Genomic DNA, 23,061 nt, shown 5'->3' on the forward strand with positions numbered 1-23,061 from the left:
ACCTCCATCCTAAAATAGATGCAAATTTTTATATGCAATTTGCATTTAAAAATTTGCATCTATTTTGGGACGGAGGGAATATATTTAATTTTTGGTATATGGCACATTAACAATGAGTAGCTAAAAATTTCTCATAAAAAGAAGAAAAAAGGACTAAAACTGAACCGAACAAGCAAGGAAACTCCTGCTTTGCTTTATTAATTAGTAATAGGACTTAAAAGACTTATAGATGGTTGACTAAGACTTTGTTTACAAAAGCAAACAACTCATTGATTGAGAAAACATTACCAACATATCCAATAGAGTTCTAGCAAATGTCTACAGTCGCCGGAACTTTCATGGTGGTTGTTCTTTTGTGTTTGTGGTGGGCTGAATTAACGACGAGTTACAATCCAGATGAGGATCCTGATGTTCATTGCTTGAAATCGATCAAAGACTCTGTTGAAGACCCTCACAATATATTATCCACGTGGAACTTCAATATTAACAATGGAGGAATATACATGATATGCGGATTCGCCGGCATATATTGCTGGAGTTCTGAGGGCAAAGTGATGAGAATCGATCTGTCCGATATGGGGCTAAAAGGTCATTTCCCACCTGAACTTGGCAGTTGCAAATCACTTACCAGCTTGGATTTATCAAACAATAATCTTACAGGGCCAATCCCTCGTGACATATCAAAGAGCATTCCTTACATAGTTGAACTCGATCTCTCCAACAACAATTTTTCGGGTGAAATACCATCTGATTTAGGTAATTGCAGTTACTTAAATTACCTAGATCTTGGCAGAAACCAACTCACTGGTGAAATACCTAGAGAACTGAGACAGCTGTCACGGCTTGCCTATTTTAATGTATCAGGAAATATTTTGTCAGGGGAGGTGCCAGATTTCCTAGTTGAAAAGTTTGGGGTTTATAGCTATGCAAATAACGAAGGACTGTGTTGGGGAGGTCTTGATTCGGAGTGTAGTAGTCATGCTAGAAAGTTTCATTTGACGTTTTTAGAAGTATTTATGATTGGTTATGGAATTTCCTTCGTTTGGGTTGTATATGTTGCCCTTATACGATATTGCTGGCAGCGAAAGACGCTGGAGAAGAGAAGGGTGTTCAGGAGAAGAGGAGCTACGCTAAGGCCTACGACTCGTAATATATGATAACTAATAATTAAGAAAGGCTCGAAATCAAATTGTGGAAGGATTTTGTATATATATGTGTGTGCCAGTGTGTCACCAATTTAAATTGTGGAAGGATTCTATAGAGTTTGATAAGATTGATTGTATTTTCTTGGTGAAACCTCTGCATTTATATTTACCAGTTAAAAGAAGTTCTCGAATCTTCCTAGGCTTTACAGAACTAAAATTTTAATTGAACTGGCTTTTTTAGTTGGCTATTATTAAATCAATCGAAACCCTTTTTTGGCAGTGAAATTCACACTTCCCTTTTCAAAGGACGCATAAAGAGATGATTTTCAACACTTTCAGGAAAACCGGTTTAGAATGCGAATAGGTTAGTGTCTAGGTGCGGTGTCTGTTCTCTTTGAGCTATTGATGGACGACAAGGCGAGGATAACCGATGATGTGTTGGCTGTGATTGCCTAGTTGTACTTGAAGCGCGTATTGAGTTGTAGAATAGTTGCAGACTTGAGGAGCTTTCTGAGTTGCCCAGCTGTAGGGCTTATGGACTACGTTCCGAGTTATAGGCTTGTGGAGATATTATTACCGTTCCAAATTGTAGGCTTCTTGGCATAATTGCGAGTTGTAGGCTTGTTACATATTTCCGATTGTAGGCTTGTATACGTAAAGCTGAAGCTATTATTCCTCGTAAACACCTTTCATACGTCTACGTGACCATAGTAGGTAAAACTGAATATAGTTTTTTCATAAGACTAACTGCAATAAACAAGCTAGGAAACTCCACTTTGAAATAATAATTAGTAATATGACTTGAAGACTAAAAAAGTGTTGACTCTGTTTCCTCAAGAGTAGTTACAATAAACAATTCATTGATTTTGAAATAAACATTTGGTATATAATACTATCTACCTTGCAAATGTCTCTTGTCGCCATAACTAATTACATGATTCTTCTTCTTCTTTTGTGTTTTCTGGTGGGCTGAGTTTACGACAAGTTACGATCTAGACGAGGATCCTGACATTCATGCTCAAAAGTTTCATTTGACGTTTGTAGATGTATTTATGATTGGTTATGGAGTTTCCTTTGTTAATTAAGTAAAGAATCAAGCAGTCAATAATAAGCACAGAATCAGGCAATCAAAGATAAGAGTTGATGTGTAGAAGTTGAATTAGTGGAGAATTGATTCAAAATTATTTTTTACCATACATAGATTAGAATATGTACTATAATTAAACTATTGTACTAAGTAAGAAAGCAAGAAATCAATAAAAAAACACCATTGTTTACATGGCATCAGAGTAGTATTTCGATCCTGGGTGCTACTCTATGTACGTGTTTTAAACAGAAACAACCAGAAACATATTTTTTTTTCCAAAAAATGATGACAGAACTTATTCAAGTGTCCATCATACTGAAAGAACATGAACCTGTATATCTCGGGTTCAGACTTGATGGAACGAATTACCCACTTTGGTCACGATTGATGAGAGCTGCGATCTCGATTCGGAAGAAATCACACCATATCACTGGTGTCCCGGCACCACCATCGAACACGGATCCAAGGTTTCCAGAATGGGAAGAGGCTGACTTGAATGTGTTTGCCTGGATCATTTAAAATATAGATGCAAAATTGATGAACAAAATGGGGCAACATCAAACCGCAAAAGCATTATGGAGTGCACTAGCAGTCACGTATGGAACTATAGGTGATCCACTTCAGATTTATGATTTGAAGATGAAATCAGGAAGTGTTCGTCAAGGTGTACTAACGCTGGAGGAGTATTGGAACGAACTTACCGGAGTTTGGATGACGATTGACCGGCTTGAACCGAATCCAATGGGATGTTGTGACACCGGTGTTGCGAGATACAACCAGATTCCGAGTGAAAATCGGTTGTTCCATTTTCTGTTTGGATTGGCTGACAAGTACGACGGAATCCGCCGTGATGTTTTGAAGATGGATCCCCGTCCGTCGGCAGAGGTAGCCTTCGGAATTGTAAAACGGGAGGCTGCCTGGATGATAATCTTGAAACCCGAGACTGTAATTGACTCGTCGTCGTCAGGAATCGGTGTCGGGCTGATATCAACTGGCCAACAAGTTCGGCGTTCAGGTGGTGGTGGCTGGACATCGCAACGACCGGACCGGAGCCATCTTGTGTGTGAACATAGCGGTAAGAAGGGACATACGAAGGATAATTGCTTCAAAGTAATTGGGTTTCCCGAATGGTGGGAGAACAATCCAAAAACGACGAGCAAAAAGGCGGGACAAGGCCGGGTTGCAGCGGCAATGGGTGTCTCGAAGGCGCAGATGACGATGGAAGGAGGGCGAGAGGACGGGCTGGCCAGAGAAGGTGCAGGTGGCGGTACGGATTCGGGAATGGCAACCATGGCAGTCCATTCGAAGGAGATGAGAGGTATATGACTTGGAATTTACCATCCAAGTCCCTCATGTTTAAACACTATCTTTTTCTCCCCAAGCTATTTCAGTAATTTTGATATGCAGGACTCAAGGTTCAGTTGTGAGCATTTAGGTCCCTGTCGTTGTAAACTGAATCCGTGTGATGAAAGCAGGTGGGCCAGCCGGCCCAAATCTTCTGAATTAGCCTACCAGCCGAACCCATGTGATGAAACCAAGTGGGCCAGCTGACCCAAATCTCCTAAATTAGTCCATCAGTTTGATTTTGGGCCGATTAGCATGGGTTTCAATGCCCAAAAACCCTCTAAAAAAATGTCTAATTGGATTTTTGATTATGGAGCAACCGATACTATGACCCATGATTTATCTGACATTGTTGAGCCTACTTTTTTCCGGAAAACTCATATACAGTCAGCAGATGGAGATTTGTCAAAAGTCAAGGGAGCCGGATCAGTGATAATTTCTCCATCCATAAAATTGTCAAATTGCTTTTGTGTGCCATCGCTTTCGTGCAAATTGTTATCTTTGAGCCAAGTTACAAAAGAATTAAATTGTGTCGTACTAATGTATCCTAATTTCTGCCTTTTGCAGGACATTCATACGAAGGAGATCATTGGGCGTGGTACTGAACGCGGAGGTCTCTATCATGTGGACAAAGTGGCTCAACACGGAACTGCCATGCTGGCTCACGAGACACCTGACAGACAGATGTGGTTGTGGCATCACCGTCTAGGTCACCCGTCCTTTAGCTATCTCAAATTATTATTTCCTAACTTATTTCAAAATCATGTTTTGTTCAAGTGTGAAACTTGTGTTATGGAAAAAAATCATCGTGTCTCCTTTTCACCAAATAATACTCGTGTTAAACATATATTTTCATTGATACATTCAGATGTATGGGGACCAGCTCCATACATCAATAATAGCCATTTTCAATACTTTATCTTATTTATTGATGATTTTTCCCATATGACTTGGGTGTACTTTCTTAAGAATAAGTCAGAGGCTTATGATAAGTTTGTTGCATTTTATGCCATGATCCTTACACAATTCAATAAAAAAATCCAGATTCTGAGATCAGATAATGGGGGAGAATTTGTAAATATCCCCCTGAAAACCTTTTGCCTCGAGAAAGGTATTCTTCATCAAACCACCTGTCCCAACACACCCCAACAAAACGGAGTTGCGGAACGAAAGAACCGTATTCTCTTAGAAATGACGCGAGCTGTTATGCTTGAATCCCATGTTCCAAAAACTTTTTAGCCCGAGGCTGTAGCCACCTCAGTTTACCTTATGAACCGTTTACCCACCAAAATACTTGACCACAAAACACCAATTCAAATTCTCGCCACCCAAACTGATATTCCACCTACCTTAACCTTACCACCTCGGATCTTTGGCTGCACAGTCTATATGCATATCCCTAAAACTGATCGAAATAAGCTTGACCCACGCGCTCGTAAGTGCGTCTTTGTAGGATATGGGGTAAATCAAAAGGGATATCGGTGTTATAGTCCTGAACCGTCGCATCCATGTCACTATGGACTGTGATTTTCTTGAGTCCGAGTACTTTTATACTCACCAACCCAGTGGTCAGGGGGAGAGTAATCACGACCCACCTAGTTGGCTCGATCAACTGGTCTGGACAGAAGGGATCCCAACAGAGCCAGTAAATGGACCCACTCTCGAGCCGCATCAAAACATGGAAGAGACTAATGCACCCGATACCTCAAACAGTGAGACCCTTCAAGTGGATGTCCAGCATGAGGTAAGTCTTGTTCCACATAATTCTGCTTTGGATAATTATACTAATCATGATGATACAGAAGACTCGGAGAACATGCAGAATTATGTACTTCCACCGAGGAGCAGCCGGGGAGTGCCAGCAAATAAGTATACACCAGAACATATACCTCGAGCGTCCAGATATCCAGTGGGTAATCTTGTCAGGGGGAGCATGTCTGATGCTGCCAAGGTGTTCACCACAACACTATATACAGAGCCAATACCGAGAACGGTGGAAGAATCAAGATCAAAAAAATAATGGCAAGAAGCCATGAAAGAAGAAATGAGGGCCTTGGAGAAAAACAAAATGTGGGAACGGTGCATTTTGCCCCAAGGCAAGAAATCAGTCGGGTGTCAATGGGTATTCACAGTGAAACATAAAGCAAATGGCACAATAGAGAGATATAAGGCAAGACTGGTGGCAAAGGGATATACACAGACTTATGGCATTGACTACTCAGAGACCTTTTCTCCGGTAGCCAAGATTGATACTATTCGAGTTTTGTTCTCTATTGCCGCAAATAAAGACTGGCCATTACACCAGTTTGATGTGAAGAATGCCTTCCTTCATGATGACCTGAATGAAGAAGTTTATATGGAAGCTCCTCCAGGCTTTTCAGATGATTTTCGAGTTGGAGAAGTATGCATGCTGAAAAAGGCATTATACGGGTTAAAGCAATCACCAAGAGCGTGGTTTGGTAGATTCACGAAGACCATGAAGGGATATGGATACAAGTAGAGTAATGCTGATCACACTTTGTTCCTAAAGAAGAAAGGGGAACTAATTACTTGTCTCATCATCTACGTAGATGATATGATTATAACGGGAAGTGATACAGAAGAGATTGAAGAACTGAAGGTGAACCTGTTCAAAGAATTTGAGATGAAGGATCTTGGAGGACTCAAATATTTCCTTGGTATAGAGGTACTACGATCGAGGCATAGTATATTTATCTCTCAAAGGAAATACATTCTCGGTCTGTTGGCAGAAACATGCTTGGTGGAAGGGAAGCCGACAGAAACGTCATTAGTAGTAAATCATGGCTTACAGATGGAAGAAGGAGGTGAACCAGCAGACAAGGCAAGATATTAGCGGCTTGTCGGAAAGCTTATATATTTGGCACACACAAGACCGGATATAGCATATGCTGTGGGAGTAGTTAGCCAATTTATGCACCAGCCTCAGGTACAACACTTGGAAGCCGCAATAAGAATTGTAAGATACCTTAAGGGAACGGCTGGGCAAGGAATCATATTCCGAAAGAATGGTCATTTGGGTGTTGAAGTATACACCGACGCAGATTGGGCTGGGAATCAAATGATCGACGTTCCACCTCGGGATACTTTGCTATGGTCGGAGGAAATCTAGTAACATGGAGAAGCAAGAAACAAAAGGTTGTGGTCTTGTCTAGTGCAGAAGCAGAGTTCAGGGGAATCACGAAAGGAATCACAGAAATACTCTGGTTGAAGAAGTTGATGACAGAGTTGGGTTTCCCTTTACATCTTCCATGCAAATTGAAGTGCGACAATAAGGCGGCAATTAGCATCTCAGAGAACCCTGTGCAACATGACAGAACTAAGCACGTGGAGGTTGATAGGCACTTCATTAGAGAAAAGCTTGATGGAGGGATAGTTGATCTTCTGTTTGTCCGATCAGAAGATCAACTAGCGGATATTTTGACAAAGACAGTTAATGAGAAAATATTCAATTCAGTTCTAAACAAGTTGGGTATTGGAGATCCAAATACTCAACTTGAGGGGGAATGTTAATTAAGCAAAGAATCAGACAGTCAATGATAAGCACAGAATCAGACAATCAAAGATAAGAGCTAATGTGTAGAAGCTGAATTAGTGGAGAATTGATTCAAAATTATTTCTTACCATACATAGATTAGAACCTGTACTATAATTAGACTATTGTACTAAGTAAGAAAGCAAGAAATCAATAAAAAAACACCATTGTTTTGGTTATATATGTTGCCATTATACGACATTGCTGGCAACGAGAAACTCCGGAGAAGAGAAGAATCAGGAGAAGAGGAGCTGCGCAAAGGCCTACAATTCGTAACTAGTTAAGAAAGGCTAGAATCAAAATGGTTACACTCAGTTGTAAATCATAAGGTAATTGTATATATGTAATTACTTAAGAAAGGCTCGAATCAAAATGGTTACTCTCAGTTCTAAATCATAAGGTAATTGTATAACTGTGTCTAAATTAATGGATGCTGATTTGTCGTTATCATTTTTGGATTGTAAAGGGGTTTTCTAGAATTTGCTAAAATTATTTTGATTTTACTAGACAAAAGCAGGTCTAGTTGAACCCTGGTCTAGGATTAATAATTTATTTCATTTCCATTAATTTAGCCTGATGAATTTTCTTCCTAGCATTTTATAAGAAAAGGTTTTTAATTGAACTGGCTGTTTTAGTTGGCTATTAATTTTTTTTTGGAACACAACTGACATTGGGATCATGTTATAAAGGGAGAGGTACTGAGATAGTATTTTCCATATATAGGAAAGTACATTACATTAAAAAATACAAATATAGGATATCGGACATAAGATAAAACCCATCTACTTGAATGGTCTATATTAACATTGTGAATAATGAATTCACAGTGTTGGCACAAATACTTGAACTCACAAAACAAGCTCACAAAATAAAAAAGGCGACCCAAGTGTTGGCACAGTTAGATGCTCTACTGCTCATCCCATTCATCATTCTTGTACGATACGAGTGTGTTGACTTTGTGAATCTTGGCACAGTTAGTTGGCTATTAATTAAATCTATCGAAACCGTTTTTGTCAGTGGAATTCATACGTCCAGTTTCAAAGTGTAATGAGATAATTCTTGAACTTGTTCGATCTCAACATGGAGTCCATCTCAATTGTCAACCACGAATTAATTTGATCACATTCTGATAGGGAAAATCACCAACCTGCCAAAAAGAATTTTTCAGACAAGGGTGTCACACTGCACTTATCCAGAATATTCTCAAAATGTGGCGTACCTAGAATTAAAGTCCGTTAACTCGATTTTAAGGGTTTAAATACACGAAATCTATTTTAATTAAATAACTAAAATGAATATATTCCTGTAATACATGAATAACCTCGTATATCACATAAATATAATCAATATTAATCACTATAGCTATCCTATGAACACATAGATACAAAAAAATTCTTCTTCATGTGAGTAACAGTACCATCCTAGCGATGCCCATTTGATCTACCATTTCGAAGCGAGCTTTGTAGATCATTGCAGAATGTATATACGCATAAATTGTCGTCGGAATCCTCCGTATCCCTCCAGCTCCAATCAAGCTCCAACACATTTGCGTGTCACCACGCTCCTTTGATTCTTTGACGAAGCACTTTCCAATGCATTTCATTGGATAATTAAAGGACTCGTAACCGATCTCCAGCCTATTGGCCCCAGGCCGAGTACTGTTTTAGTTTAAAGCTTTAAAATGATATGGACTACTAGTTGGGCCTTGATCAGAAATTCTTCGGTCCTAAAATGGCTAAACTGGATGACCTCAGAGATTCCTTCTCGTTTCCTTCTTTTGTAATAATCGATAGTTGGTGAACTGGAGTAGGTGTGTACGCTTTGATTTTTCCGTTTCTTTATATCGATACTTTTTGTTGTTTTCTGTAAATTCTATTATTATACTATTATTCAATGTTTCGGTGTGCTGAGAAATAAAGAAAGAAAATTGGCCGAGAAAAGAATTATCTAATTGGAAAAGTCATATAATTAAGTGAACTTCTATATATCTTTCTAGCGATTTGTTAAACGGTGAAAACTAAAAAACATCTAGAATATTATTAGAGCAAAATGGAAGGACAGAAAGGAATTGTATGTGTTACAGGAGGAACTGGATTTTTAGCTTCATGGCAAATCAAAATTTTGCTTCAAGATGGCTTTTCTGTGCACACCACTGTTAGACGTGATCCTGGTAATTTTTATAAATATTTAAATTAGTTCATTGCATGTTTTGAATTAAAGTTCTGAAATTTTTAATGTTTTTAAAATTTTCATATATAGAAAACAAAAGAGACTTGAGCTTCCTCACTAGCCTACCAAGAGCATCGGAAAATCTCAAAATCTTCATCGCCGACCTCTCGGATCCGGCCAGTTTCGAACCGGCCATAGAAGGGTGCACCGGCGTCTTCCACGTGGCAACACCGATGGATTTCGCGAACAAAGAGCCAGAGGAAGTGATCACAAAAAGAGCAGTCGAAGGTACACTTGGAATCTTAAGGTCTTGCTTAAAGTTCAAGTCAACGGTGAAGAGAGTCGTATACACGTCCAGTGCAGCAGCCGTGGCGTATAATCGTCATCAAAACGACGACGTAGTGATGGACGAGAGCTATTGGACCGATGTAGAATTTGTAAGATCGACTCAGAGCTCGGACGTGAAGTCGTACAATATTTCTAAGACGTTGACCGAAAAGGCCGCTTTTGACTTTGCTGACCAAAATGGGTTGGACCTCGTCTCTTTGCTGCCGACTTTCGTTGTGGGTCCCTTTGTTTGCCCGAAAGTTCCTGCCTCCTTAGGTCTCATGATGGCAATGATCTTAGGTACGTATTTACGTAAACTCTCTTTAGTAATTTAGGAAATTCTAATTATAATTTATAGTTAACATAGTTCTTGAATGATCTATATATATATACACACACATACAGACATATATATATATGTTTACCCTAGCTAATTTCAAAGCTTTATTAGTACGTGGTTCTGTCAAATTTTATAAGGATATAAGAGAATTTGAACCAGAAAGATCTCTAGACTCAAGCTACTCTCATCGATATAATTCTTAGTCCAGATTCTAGTCCCTTGTCTTGCCTAGATTGACTCTATTAGCTATGATATATATAAGAAATTGGGAGGGATCTCGGTTCGGGACAAAAATGAGGATGAAAAAAGGGCAAAATTTAAGAAATCGATCGAGATCGGGATGGCTATAAAATTTATTAACGGTGCTTATACAATATGGCAAAAAATATAATATAACCAACACTACAATTTTCTTTTTTCATCTTCTCAATTATCGACCATCATTTTGATCATCCTTGAAATGTTTTTTTTTTTACCGTTTTCCACATCCAGAAATCTTATATTCTTCGAGATCTTATCGGGACATTTCAAAAAATTCTATGGAGTTTCGATCCTTGAAATGTTTTCGGGAACGGCAACCTCGGAGCCGTCTCAGTGCTTCATATGCTAGGGCCTAGGAATGATCTTCCGTTTTTTATTATTATATTTTTCAATTATTGAATATAAAACTAAATGAGAAATACTATTCATATATACCTCCCTGTCTAGTCTTCTTTATGTAGCTCTCGCTATTTGATATGGAATGAAACTTTGTTTAACTTAAAAAAAAAAAAATTACATAAAAATGTCATAGGAGCGAGATTACAGTTTTGGGTTTTTGATTATTAATTTGTCCAGGTAATGAGGAGTTATATCCTTTCCTCATGACTTCACCAATGGTGCATGTTGACGACGTGGCAAGGGCACAAATCTTCCTTCTAGAAAATCCTGATGTAAAGGGAAGATACATTTGTTCGTCCCACTCATTAACGATCCAAGAAATGGCTGAATTTCTTTCAGTTAGATACCCTGAGTACCCGGTACCAAAACCTGAGTAAGTTCAAAACAAACCTACGAAGTATTATTTATTATTTATTTATATCATATCTACACTCGCTTAATCCTCTTTAAATATACCGCTATAAAAGCTGTAAATATTACGAATATGATTTAGTTAAGCCAAATAATAATTTGTATGTCTTTATTAATTATATGATTTATGATTTATTAGACTATATTTTATTATGTTAACAGAGTAAATTAAAGGACCACTTTTTTTGACCGGAGAAATTAGTTAAAATATGTATTATTCTATAATTTCATAAAATGAGACTCAAAAGATATCAAAATAAATTTTATCATGTAATATTTGAAGTGGATCGGTGATAATATTTTTTTTTTAAAGTTTGTATTTACATTAGACCATCTCTATTTATCCTCGTGGTATTGTGTGGATTGGGCAGTTCATTGAAGGAAATAAAGGGCCCCAAATTGCCTAGTCTCTCGTCGAAAAAGCTATTGGAAGCCGGTTTCAATTTCAAGTATGGGCTCGAGCAAATGTATGATGATGCAATTGCTTCTTGCAAAGAGAAGGGTTACCTTTAACCAAAATTGAAGCATGTCGCAAAAGTTTACGTTATGCATTTGCATGTTCTTGAAATTCGAGAGAAATTAATGTCAAAAAAAAAGTTCAGAGAGTAGTTTGTAAGTTTTTAATAGTGTGATCCGATTCCTCTGCATGTATTCCATTTGGAAAATTGAAGTATATGTTACTGATTTACTTTCGACTCTTTTAAAGCTGAATTTGTCTTCCTCTGATTTATAAACGCACACTAATTTTCGTGTATATCAACACTCTACATGACTGTACATTACAATAACGTATAATATTAAAAGTGTTGTTATGCATGGTGTACATGGAAATTGATGTATATTTAGTTTCACCGATTTTTAAACATTCTTTTGGCGATTTTTCTAACCCCAAACGCTTGCTAACTGGCTCTTATTACAATTAGTGAGTATTAGTGATTGCATTATTGAAGTGCAGCTGAGACCAATTATCAGTTTAATTTGAAATATTACCTGCAGGTTTATGTTGTTACAGAATAGCCTAAATACAATTTCCTTGCAAATTAGGGAATGATGTAATATGACAAGGAAACAATACTTTTTTATACATATAGTTTTACCTACAGAAATAAGTAACAATTATAATAATAACAAAAAAATAACAAGTTGGTATTGATGACTCATGTTTGGATTTCTATATTGAGGACACCTGTAAGACTTGTATCTAGAAGAATTAATAACGTAAATGATGATGATTTAAATTAAGTGTACAGAATATGTGATGTAATTGCGGACTGAACGTGGGGAGAAATAAAGAGATAGCGCGCTCGTATCTAGAGTGTTGACAAGAGTTATAGAAAGCAAGTCTTCTAACAATCAAACACAACCAGAGTGAAACTTCAACCCAGCTACCATGTAGAATCTATCTTGAGAAGCTAAAACCAGCTTTGCTTTGTTCTTGAACAAGAACAAGAATAGCTCCAAATTAAGGTAAATCTGAACTCTATCTAGTTGTTTTATGTAGTATTTGTAAATAAGTCTAGATCTATTTTGTATTACCTGTTGCAGAAATGGATACCCACTCTGTATTTGTTTGGAATTAAAACCCTGGATTAAAATATTTGACTAATTAAGTCTTCAAGACAGTGCAAGCAGAGAAATACTATAATTTAGATCTCATCTAGGAACTTTCAAATTAGTTGACAACTTGACATGTGCTCCACGAAGTTATATGTGCCCCTCAAAAACAACATTAGACTTTTTTTTTTTTTAATCAAGTTTATAATTCTTCACTAATCACAATAAAATTCATTTTTGTAGATCATTTGCTAAGTAAGTTATGGGAAGTGAAAATGAAGATTGTCCAAAAAGGAAACCACAAATCCATATCCCAAACCATTACAAATTCAAAATCTTCTTGCTTGTAATCACCACTAATCTCCTTACTTTCTACATATCCAACGGTCCTGATCATCTTAATTTAAATAGCTATTACCATTCTTCCACAGACCAAAAACTTCAACTTCCTAATTCTGTTTGTGACCCGACTCTGTTGAGTCAACTCAAGTCGACCAAAACCCAGTTGGTCAAAAGCAATGAGAAACTCACTCAGCTCCAGAATGTGCTCGACTCCACCAGATTACTCCTCCAGTCATTGCTTATCGAGCTAGAAAGAAAAAATGATTCATCGACTAATGGAAAAGACAGAAAACTCCCTGTCGATGATAACGATGATCAATCTAAAGCCGTCTCTCTCGAGCTCATGCTTGGAGTCGGTTCTCATACGCTCCCACTCGGTTTCTCTCCAAGATCAGATTCCGACGAGATCTATCCTTCCGTCGGAGCCGGTTGTTTGAAGTATCAAGATGAATTGGAAAAGTACATGACTTATGAGATTGGGGGAGAATGTCCAGTTGATGATGTTTTCGCTCAGAAGCTCATTCTAAAAGGTTGCGAGCCACTTCCTCGTCGGAGATGTCACCCGAAATCTCCGATCGATTACGTCGAGCCCAATCCATTTCCGGAAAGTCTCTGGATGACTCCACCGGAGAACAGCATAATTTGGGAACCCTACACTTGTAAATCCTACAAATGTCTAATCGATCGGAAAAATTCCCCAACTTTCTACGATTGTAAGGATTGTTTCGATTTGGAAGGGAAAGAAAAGAGTCGGTGGCTCGTTGACCGAGGGCTAGATTACGGAATCGATAAAGTTTTGGGGGAAAAACGTAAAGGGACGATAAGAATTGGACTGGATATCGGCGGTGGAAGCGGAACTTTCGCGGCTAGGATGAGGGAAAGGAATGTGACTATCGTCACGACTTCAATGAATTTGGATGGTCCTTTTAACAGCTTCATTGCGTCGAGAGGATTGGTTTCTATGCATATGAGTATTTCGCAAAGGCTTCCATTCTTCGAGAATACTCTCGATATTGTCCATTCCATGCATGTTTTGAGTAATTGGATTCCTGATTCTATGTTAGAGTTTCTGCTATATGATATTTATAGGGTTTTGAGGCCTGGAGGATTGTTCTGGCTCGACCATTTCTTCTGCTTCGGTTCGCAACTGAACCAGACCTATGTTCCGATGATGGATCGTATCGGATTCAAGAAGCTGAGATGGAATGCAGGGATGAAGCTTGATAAAGGTGTTGACAAAAACGAATGGTACTTCTCAGCTCTGTTTGAAAAACCAATGACCTGAAAGTAAAAAAGAAGAAAACAGATGGGGTGTTTTGTTAATTCCATTTCAATTCTGCAGAAACAAAATCAGATTACTTCTTTTTATGTGTAATGAAGTCGTATATGAAGAATTATATCTGGAAAGTTCAGATGTATGTGTATTAGAAACAAAATCAGATTACTTCTTTTTCCTCCTTGTTTATGTGTACAATATCTAATTTCGTACTGATAAGATTCCAATGAGATCGGAGATTTGTACCGAAAGTTCTATAAAACGGATAGATTCTAGCAGGGAAAGGGAACTACTGATAGAAGTCTGCTTTTTGAATGGTCTCGTATTATGGAATCTTTCTTTCAAACAACTCACAAGAATATTTATTCAAATAAAAAAATCTTACAAGAATATATATTGAGCCACTGAAAATGGGCCTCTTTGTAACTCATAACTTTATTGGGCCTAGGTCCACTAGTTCTGGCCAAACTAGTATGAGTTCTGACCTCAATGTGAGCGCTAATGTTCAGAATTGCAACTTGCGAGTGTTGAAAGGGCCGCTCAGGTAATTGTTGTGAGTTGTGGGCCTATGGCAAATATTTCCTACATACGGAGAAGAACTACAGCAAGACTATTGTAACTGAGAGAATGTGAAATGTATAATGTTAGGAAATATAAAGAAATGAATTTTTTTACTATTGGACTGAAAAACATTACAAAAAATCTAGAGATTAAAATGAAAAAAAAAAAATAACATTAGGAATTGGACGGGTCCACTGATTTGTTAGATCAATTTAACTAGTAATTTTATGTATAATCAGTGTGTCAGGGATATACTGTGTTGCACAACTGTTGGACAGGGTTCGGGGTTTTGGAATACTAGGCTGCTCCAATCTCTTTTCCGTCCTTGCCTAGCTTGGAGGATTAGAAGTGTCCCTATTTTCCCCTACAACAACGATTTACTCGTCTGGAAAAACACTAAAAACTGTGCGTTCACGGTTCGTAGTGCTTATTACGTGGCACTGGATCTTAAGCAAAACAGAGAATACATCCCGCCCTACCCCAGATTATGGAAATTACTTTGGGAAATCCAAGTGTTGTCCAAAATCAGCCTCTTCCTTTGGCGTCTCGGACATCAAAGTTTAGCCACGCGCGACATCTTGAGATCACGAGGTACGAACTCTAGTTTGCTCTGCGCAGTTTGCGATTTGGAATTAGAAAATATTGCACATCTGTTTTTATCCTGCTGTTGGGCCAAGAATTTTTGGAAACTGGTTTTTCCCTACTTAGATGTCGATAATTGGCAAAACGAGAACCTTTTCCATTGGTACTTTAGACTGCACGATTTGTTTGATTCTTCTGCTTGGGTTACATTGAATATTGGGTTGTGGATTATTTGGAAGAATCGCAACGATGCCTGGGCCAATTCCTTTTGCTCAGCCTCGAGATCAGCTGCAGCACTCGTGGAGCATGTTAGACTGTTGGGTCTCAGGCCAAACAACCAGTCGCCAGCACTGCACCCTCGGACAGTAAGAAGATGGATTCCTCCAATCCAGGGTTCGGTAAAAGTCAACACGGATGCGGCACTTTTCAAGGGCTCGGGTCAGTGGGGGTTGGGGATTGTGTTGCGGGATCACAATGGAGATACTTTATGCTATAAATCTGTCTACTTTTCGGGCTTCACGGACATTTCTTACGCCGAATCTGCTGCTTTATTGCAAGGAGTTTTATTAGCTTTATCCTTGGGCTTTCCTCATGTTATTTTCGAATCCGATGCAATGTTGGTGGTTAACGATGCAAATAGCATCGGCCCCTCCTTTTTGTCTTGCAGGGATGTTATTGATAGGATTAGACTTCTAGCCAAGGGTTTTGTATCTTGTAAGTTTGTTGTTGTGCCAAAATGTTGTAATAATCTTGCCCATCGCATTGCTAACCTTAAGTGTAATGGGCAAGGAGTATTACCTCCTTCTTTGGCGGATACTGACATAGTCTAATAAAACTCCTTCTTTAACTTTAAAAAAAAAATGAATTTATTTAATTTGGTTTGATTTTTAGTTTCGATTCAATTGATTGATGTAATTTTTTTTTGAAGTTATTGATTTATCGAAACGTTTTATCACTTATGAATAGTACTACGCAAAAGTGGCAGAGGGACCCAACCCAGAAAAAGTGATTGATTTATCGAGATGTTTTTCGTTTCTTCTTGATTCGTCTTGACTCAAAAATATAACTTAACTCATATCAATTAATCATAATTAAATATATTATATTTTATATCATTAATTAACATTATACATTTAAAATATATTATAATATATATTCAACCACACATCATCTGCTACCTACATGCTCTACACTTTTTCATATTATTATAATATATATTTAATTTGATACATATATTTTAGAATTTAGAATTTAATTAGATTTGAAGTTATAATTTTAAGTCAATAATATTTTTTGTCCTATTCTAATTAGGAAATCAAAACACAATAATAATATAAGTATTTTTTTATAATATAATAATTTTATTTCTAATCAATTTCCTATCTATTATTTAAAAAATTATTCCTAATAAAATTATAATACACTATATTTTTTTCCTAATTTTCTTATTAAATAATTTTTTTAATAAAAAATTCATTATATTTTTTTTATTCTTAATTAAAACGAGCATGTCTTCTTTTTTATTATTCAAATGGACATATAATTAAAAAAATTATTCCTAATAAAATTATAATATATATTATTTTTTCTAATTTTTTATTAAACTATTATTCCTAATAGAAATCCGCTATATTTTTTTCTTATTCTTAATTAAAATGGACATGTCTTATTTTTCAAACAATTATTAATGTTTTCTAATTAAATTCATTTTATTCTTTTTTCCTATTCCTAATTAAAAAACGTATATCTTCTCTTTTCTATTCAAACGATCATATAATTAAAAATATTATTCCTAATCAAAGTATAATAGATATTATTTTTTTCTAATTTTTTTATTAAACTATTATTCCTAATAAACTCATATGAAAATACTAAACGATAACTCCATCTAGACAAATTCAATGCAAGGGAAAATTGTGTCCAATAGAGTCGGCTCCAAGATGCAAAAAATCCCGAATCAAATCAGAGACAACAATCATACAAACTAACACAAATCCGCAAAATAGAAACAGTGCTAAACAACTCTAACTAGAAAAGTGATGACATATAGCAACAGAACTCCTACATCAAGGACCCAATCGTCGTCATATGAGGAGGGGATTACATCTGCCAACACATAGAGATAAATAAGGTTGAACAAAACAAATAACGAAAACCTAAAACAAAACACCTCGCCAACTAGAGTCAACCCGATCCGATCGGTACTCAACCATCTCGTGTCGAAATCACAGCGAAACAAACCTCTACAACCTTCTAGTTTGCTCAAAACGCTGAGAGAAGTCGAAAGAGCCGACCAACTCCTAACCCTGAAAACACCACAAGTAGGATGTCTAAAGCCACCTGGTTCGTTCAAGTGGCTGAAAAACATCATTGGGAGAATTCGAGTTTCGACCAACCACCGTTGTCCACTGCTCCAAAAACGCCCAAACAAACCAAGAGAATGAGATAAATCAAACGACAACAAGAAATTAAAACCCCAACAAACTTTGGATCGTACAAAGAATGCAGAGATGGTAAAAAACCAAAGTTGCTGCTAGTTGACATCAGCTTGTTGGAAAGAGAGCTGAGAATCGTTGGAGGAGATGGAAAGAGTGGTTGCCGGAGTTGAGAAAGTTGAAGACGAAACTCGGGAGGAGCAGATCTGGGAGGGAGCCAGCGAAAGATGCAGAAATTGAAAAAGTGGAGGCCCCACCATCGCCGGAAAAATGACGAGCGATGGCAGGGCCAAGGAGATTCTGGAGCTAAACTTTCTTATGAAGGGAGGATGATGATTATGAATTGGAGGGGAGGTAGGAGATGGTGGTAAGGGCGGCGGCAAAAAAAAATTTAGGGAGAGGATTTTCTTTTAGTTGAGAATGTTTTCTCTTGAAAATTGAGAGAGACCGTCGATTTAAATTCGAACTAATTTGGACACAAAAATTACTAGTGATAATAAAAATAAATTGTACCTTCTGCCGTTACTAAATCAAAGCAAACCAAATAATAAACGTTCAAGTTCGTTAAATATGAGATCCAAAATTAGTGAAATCAATAAATCAAATTAATTAATGAACTAAAAGTATTATAGAAATAAGAACTATATCAATCGAATAAATATTGAACATGAAAATCGAAATCAGTCAAATCAAATAAATTGATAATCATTATCGAACTAATAACTAAATTAAATTGATCCTAAATGGAACTTTCAAAATCATTAAACATGAGAATCAAAGTTAGTGAAATCAATAAATCAAATTAAATGAATAAAAAAAATCAATAAAATAAGAATTAAATTGAACCGATCCTCAACAATTCAAACTAAAATATTTTATAAACTTTCAAAATTATTAAACATGTGAACCCAAAATTAGCAAAATCAATAAATCAAACATACAGAACCCGATGATTATTATTGAAATAAGAAGTAAATTGTACAAATCCTTACTATTTTAACCGAACCAAATAATGCGTGTGCAAAATTATTGAACATGAAAAACGAAAGTAACCAAAACAAGTGAACCAAAGTTATTAAAAAAGTCTTCAAATTTACTAAACATGAGAATTGATATTAGTAAAATTATACAGTGAATAAAATCAAGTTTAGTGTTAGTAATATTTAATTGAACAGTATTATTATTATTAAATTTCAAAACTAATCATATCGATCAACTAGAATTTATAATAAATAATAGTATGATTCAAAAAGCCAACGAACTTTTTTTTTAATCTTTTAATCCTCGTCTATCGTTTCGTGTCTGTCAGTGATCACAACTAGTCCAAAAATATATTCGACCAAATCATATAAATTATTTGTTGGATTTCAAACCGGTCCTGTATATTTATCCAGATGTCAATCTATTTGTTGAGTGATGAAATATACTGCTATATAAATGAACTGAAACTCGTGATTATAGCGGTTCTCATGCAATTAAATTCCTTATAAGTTATTGTGAGAATGGGACTGTAAATTAACCATTTAGTTTTTTCCGTGTAATAATTCAAGATCAGCAGGATTGGAAATAGCAATGTTGAAAGTGTGTTTTTTAGCTACAAGGATAGAATTGTCTTTTATCTTTGCATTAATTGCATTTCGTCCAGGTTAGGGCCAACTCTATTCGGCTATAAATCATTACCGGTATCTAATTTCGCAACAAATAACGACAATTAATCGAAAACAACAAAATCTAAACCAACAACTTTTTTAACAATATATACTCCTCATTATGGTATTGCATATGACGTGTTACCAAATATTTCCAAAGCGACTTTGGACTGTCTCTCGCTTGCGTTTTGTGTCCAATATAATTTGGTTGATTGTTTCCAATTAGCAGTTAAGATGAAATATGAATATCCACAAACTATTAAAACTTTTTTTTTCTTAACTTGTTTTCCCCGAAACTGAGCTTTTGACTGAAAAAGGAATCAATTTAGTCTAGAAAGTAATATTAGGTCATCGCTGAACCAAAAATTTAAGGTCACATGTGATTCCGTGATTAAAAAAATTGACTTCTGGTTCACTAATGGGTGAAAAATTACCATGCGTATCGATGTGCCATTTTAACCTCACTCAATAATAAATCATCTTAACATCAAAAATAATAATAATAATAAATCATCAAACCAATCATTAAAACTTTTTATTTTTGAAATTTTTTATTTTCTTTTATAAATTTCTAATACAATCTACTAATATTCTAAAATTCGTTCCACAAGAATCGAATCCATGACCAATCTACCCATACTTCAAAAATTCACTCCCCATAAATCGAATCAATAACATTTCGTAAAGAGACAAACGTCATAATTATTAAACTATCGTTTCATATCATTTAACTAAAAAATATGATAAATATCGTCCATTAAATTAGATCACATTTCAGAAAAAAACTTACATACAATTACGTACGTATTCGAAACAATATAATTATTTAAAACAGAATATGTATAGATTTATACGTGAGTCCAATCCCACCTCTCAAACACGTCGATTAAAGCTGTATAGTAGTAAAAAAAATAAACAATATAAAAATTTCTCTTCAGCTGATTCGTTCTCACTGGCACCGTCTTCTCTTTCATGGATTACACACTCCCTCGCTAGATTCACAGAATTTCACTCAATATAGAAATGACTGTTCTTGTTATCTAAGCATACATAAACCCTGATTCGAATCACGATATTAAAGAAGTGGGATTGAAAGAAGAAATACTCGTGTTTACTCTACAATAGTCATCTCCTGGCTCAAGTTTTGAAAAATTATTTATTTTTGTGTTAAGTGTACTATGCATAGATCTGGAGCTACAATGGCCTGGAACGTGTTTAAGTTTTGTACGGCTTTGAGGGGTCTTGGTTCGATCATGATCTTGCTCGTTCTCGGAGTCGTTGGGGTCACTTATTACGCTGTCGTTTTGACCAATTACGCCCCAGCTTTGTCCGAGGGTGGTGTCGATGCAGTCATTGCTTTTGGGGTCTTGCTCTTGTTTCATCTATTGGTAAGCTGAAATTTCGATCCTTTTTGTTTATTTAAGATCCTCTTCCAGAGGGGATCTTGATGCAATTTTACTTTAATCTAAAACTCGTCAATTGTTGTACTATCAGAATTCATGCTTAAAAAAGTTTTGTTCTTTACTTGTAGTTGGCTATGCTGCTGTGGTGTTACTTTTCTGTAGTTTTTACCGATCCTGGTAGTGTTCCCCCTAACTGGAGGCCTACTATTGACGAGGAAAGGGGTGAGGTGGACCCATTGAATGTATCAGAATTTAGTGGTAGTAACCAGATTGATCCTTCAAATCCCAGAATCCGATATTGCAGGAAATGCAACCAGTTAAAACCACCTCGATGCCATCACTGCTCTGTTTGTAAGTTTCTTCGTATCTACTTCAAAATTTTGTGTTGTAACCCAGTAATTGTATAGTTAAAGAAATCGTCTTTCTTGATTGCCATTTAACAGGTGGGCGGTGTGTGTTGAAGATGGACCATCATTGCGTATGGGTAGTTAATTGTGTCGGGGCATTGAATTACAAGCAGTTCTTACTTTTTCTGGTATGTTTTCTTTTATGATAAAGAGCCATTGATCTTATACTGCCTCTTTACTGCATTAGAAAGTCTTAGTTTTCAGCGTTCATGTTGTTGAATTAGTGCATTCTTTTTTGCTTTAAGTTTTAGAGGATCATGCTTAGATTTTAGCTTTGGGAATTGTAGAATGTAGAGAGACTGATGCTTCACTTTGAAATCGAACAATTGTTTCCTAGCTGGGGATGGCTAATGGTTGGACTAGGAAATTTAATCAATCTCTTTGACTATCATGGATTCTGTTCATTTGGGAGTTAAATGCTTCTTTTTGGGTGAAACAAGAAGCAAGTTACTGTGATATGATTGAGCCTTCTCATTGAGTAGGTGTGTTCTGATATTCTGTGATGTTCAGTTAACTGGATAGTTTGAAGATGTATTAAACCATGCCTACATTGCATTATTGAGCAGAGAACACGTGAATTGCCTCTATTCCTGCTCGAATAAGCAAGCTGATGTGTAAATTTGGGCCAAATATTTGCATGATACTTGGTCCCGGCACAAAAGGGTTCTGGCATTTGGGTTTTAAACTTTTGATTACCTTCTGCCAGTTTATTCTCATTTTCTCACCAGTTTCCTTCATCTTTGTACACTTTTCTGTGGAACTTTGGTGGCATTCTTGAAAACTTTGTTTTCATGACTAACATCATCTCACGAAAGTGACATCTCGTCTTTCTTAGTTTTGTCGGACCTTGATTGCATGCCACCATTCTCCATGTATTTTAAGCATTTAGGACCCTGCTCACTAAGTATTGCATGAATTTAATCAAATTTGAGTGTACTTTAATCATTATATTCTTAAATGCGTTGCAGTTCTACACATTTCTTGAGACAAGTCTTGTAACTGTGTCATTGCTGCGGCATTTTATCGAGTTCTTTAGTGACGGAGAGATACCTGGAACTCCAGGCACTCTTGCAACCACTTTCCTTGCTTTTGGTTAGCAGACTCTACTCTTGCCTTTTTCGTTTGAGCTATTACGGACCAGTTGTGTTCAACTTGCTGTTTTACTTGTTTCGCAGTGCTGAATTTGGCATTTGCATTGAGTGTGTTGGGATTCTTGATCATGCATATATCATTGGTGGCATCTAACACCACGACTATTGAGGTACCATCATTTTGCATAGCGTATCCTTCTTTATGTGGATTTTTTTTTTACTCTTTATGAGGTTCCAAACCATGGACTCGTTTCTTATAGATTCAGTTCTCATGTGAACAGGCATATGAGAAGAAAACAACACCAAAATGGCGCTATGATCTTGGTCGCAAGAGGAATTTTGAACAGGTTTTTATATTTTGCAACATGTTTCATATTCACAGTGAATTATGCTATATTTTGCAACATGTTTTTCATAGTTATTTTGTATTGTTGATGAGTTTCCTACTACTTTATTTTCATGGGACAGGTATTTGGGACAGACAAGCGATATTGGTTCATTCCAGCTTACTCAGACGAAGATTTACGGAAGATGCCAGCACTTCAAGGTCTTGAATATCCATCGAAGCCTGATTTTGATTCCCAGGAGTTCTAGGCATCCCTCACTTACTGTAACTATATATAATAGCAAATCCCCCCACCAGATTGTTTTCATTGCATCCTAACCGACAAATCTGTTGGCAGCTTATTTCGGCCCTTTTAACCAATTTCCTTCGTTCCTTTTGT

At 36.6% G+C, this 23,061-nt stretch overlaps 4 protein-coding genes across 4 annotated transcripts; all 4 read left to right on the forward strand.

Annotated features, from left to right (window-relative positions):
- The first annotated feature begins 314 nt into the window (after positions 1 to 314).
- Positions 315 to 1,150, forward strand: LOC139884203 (inactive LRR receptor-like serine/threonine-protein kinase BIR2). The gene is made up of 2 exons (XM_071868270.1): positions 315 to 969; positions 1,083 to 1,150. Exons 1-2 carry the CDS (start codon positions 315 to 317, stop codon positions 1,148 to 1,150), a joined length of 723 nt encoding a protein of 240 aa, XP_071724371.1.
- An 8,028-nt stretch (positions 1,151 to 9,178) lies between these two features.
- LOC139884208 (vestitone reductase) lies at positions 9,179 to 11,549 on the forward strand. The gene is made up of 4 exons (XM_071868277.1): positions 9,179 to 9,299; positions 9,389 to 9,925; positions 10,803 to 10,998; positions 11,408 to 11,549. Exons 1-4 carry the CDS (start codon positions 9,179 to 9,181, stop codon positions 11,547 to 11,549), a joined length of 996 nt encoding a protein of 331 aa, XP_071724378.1.
- Positions 11,550 to 12,852: 1,303 nt separating this feature from the next.
- On the forward strand, positions 12,853 to 14,217 carry LOC139884196 (probable methyltransferase At1g29790). The gene has a single exon (XM_071868263.1). The coding sequence runs from the start codon at positions 12,853 to 12,855 to the stop codon at positions 14,215 to 14,217; it is 1,365 nt and encodes a 454-aa protein (XP_071724364.1).
- Positions 14,218 to 20,613: 6,396 nt separating this feature from the next.
- LOC139884206 (probable protein S-acyltransferase 14) lies at positions 20,614 to 22,930 on the forward strand. Its single transcript, XM_071868273.1, has 7 exons — positions 20,614 to 20,823; positions 20,967 to 21,189; positions 21,282 to 21,373; positions 22,214 to 22,337; positions 22,421 to 22,506; positions 22,618 to 22,683; positions 22,805 to 22,930. The coding sequence occupies exons 1-7, from the start codon at positions 20,614 to 20,616 to the stop codon at positions 22,928 to 22,930; spliced, it is 927 nt and encodes a 308-aa protein (XP_071724374.1).
- Positions 22,931 to 23,061: the final 131 nt, after the last annotated feature.

Source organism: Rutidosis leptorrhynchoides, unplaced genomic scaffold (assembly GCF_046630445.1).
Source record: "Rutidosis leptorrhynchoides isolate AG116_Rl617_1_P2 unplaced genomic scaffold, CSIRO_AGI_Rlap_v1 contig519, whole genome shotgun sequence".
In the NCBI taxonomy this organism is placed as follows: domain Eukaryota; kingdom Viridiplantae; phylum Streptophyta; class Magnoliopsida; order Asterales; family Asteraceae; genus Rutidosis; species Rutidosis leptorrhynchoides.

Excerpts from the sequence above, each read along its gene's own strand:
- LOC139884203 (XM_071868270.1), top strand. The coding sequence starts at position 315 with ATGTCTACAGTCGCCGGAACTTTCATGGTGGTTGTTCTTTTGTGTTTG. Across the intron at positions 970-1,082 it reads GGGAGGTCTTGATTCGGAGT|CGAAAGACGCTGGAGAAGAG; the intron begins GTAGTAGTCATG and ends TATTGCTGGCAG.
- LOC139884208 (XM_071868277.1), top strand. The coding sequence starts at position 9,179 with ATGGAAGGACAGAAAGGAATTGTATGTGTTACAGGAGGAACTGGATTT. Across the intron at positions 9,926-10,802 it reads CATGATGGCAATGATCTTAG|GTAATGAGGAGTTATATCCT; the intron begins GTACGTATTTAC and ends TAATTTGTCCAG. Across the intron at positions 10,999-11,407 it reads TACCCGGTACCAAAACCTGA|TTCATTGAAGGAAATAAAGG; the intron begins GTAAGTTCAAAA and ends TGGATTGGGCAG.
- LOC139884196 (XM_071868263.1), top strand. The coding sequence starts at position 12,853 with ATGGGAAGTGAAAATGAAGATTGTCCAAAAAGGAAACCACAAATCCAT.
- LOC139884206 (XM_071868273.1), top strand. The coding sequence starts at position 20,614 with ATGCATAGATCTGGAGCTACAATGGCCTGGAACGTGTTTAAGTTTTGT. Across the intron at positions 20,824-20,966 it reads TGCTCTTGTTTCATCTATTG|TTGGCTATGCTGCTGTGGTG; the intron begins GTAAGCTGAAAT and ends CTTTACTTGTAG. Across the intron at positions 22,507-22,617 it reads CTAACACCACGACTATTGAG|GCATATGAGAAGAAAACAAC; the intron begins GTACCATCATTT and ends TCATGTGAACAG.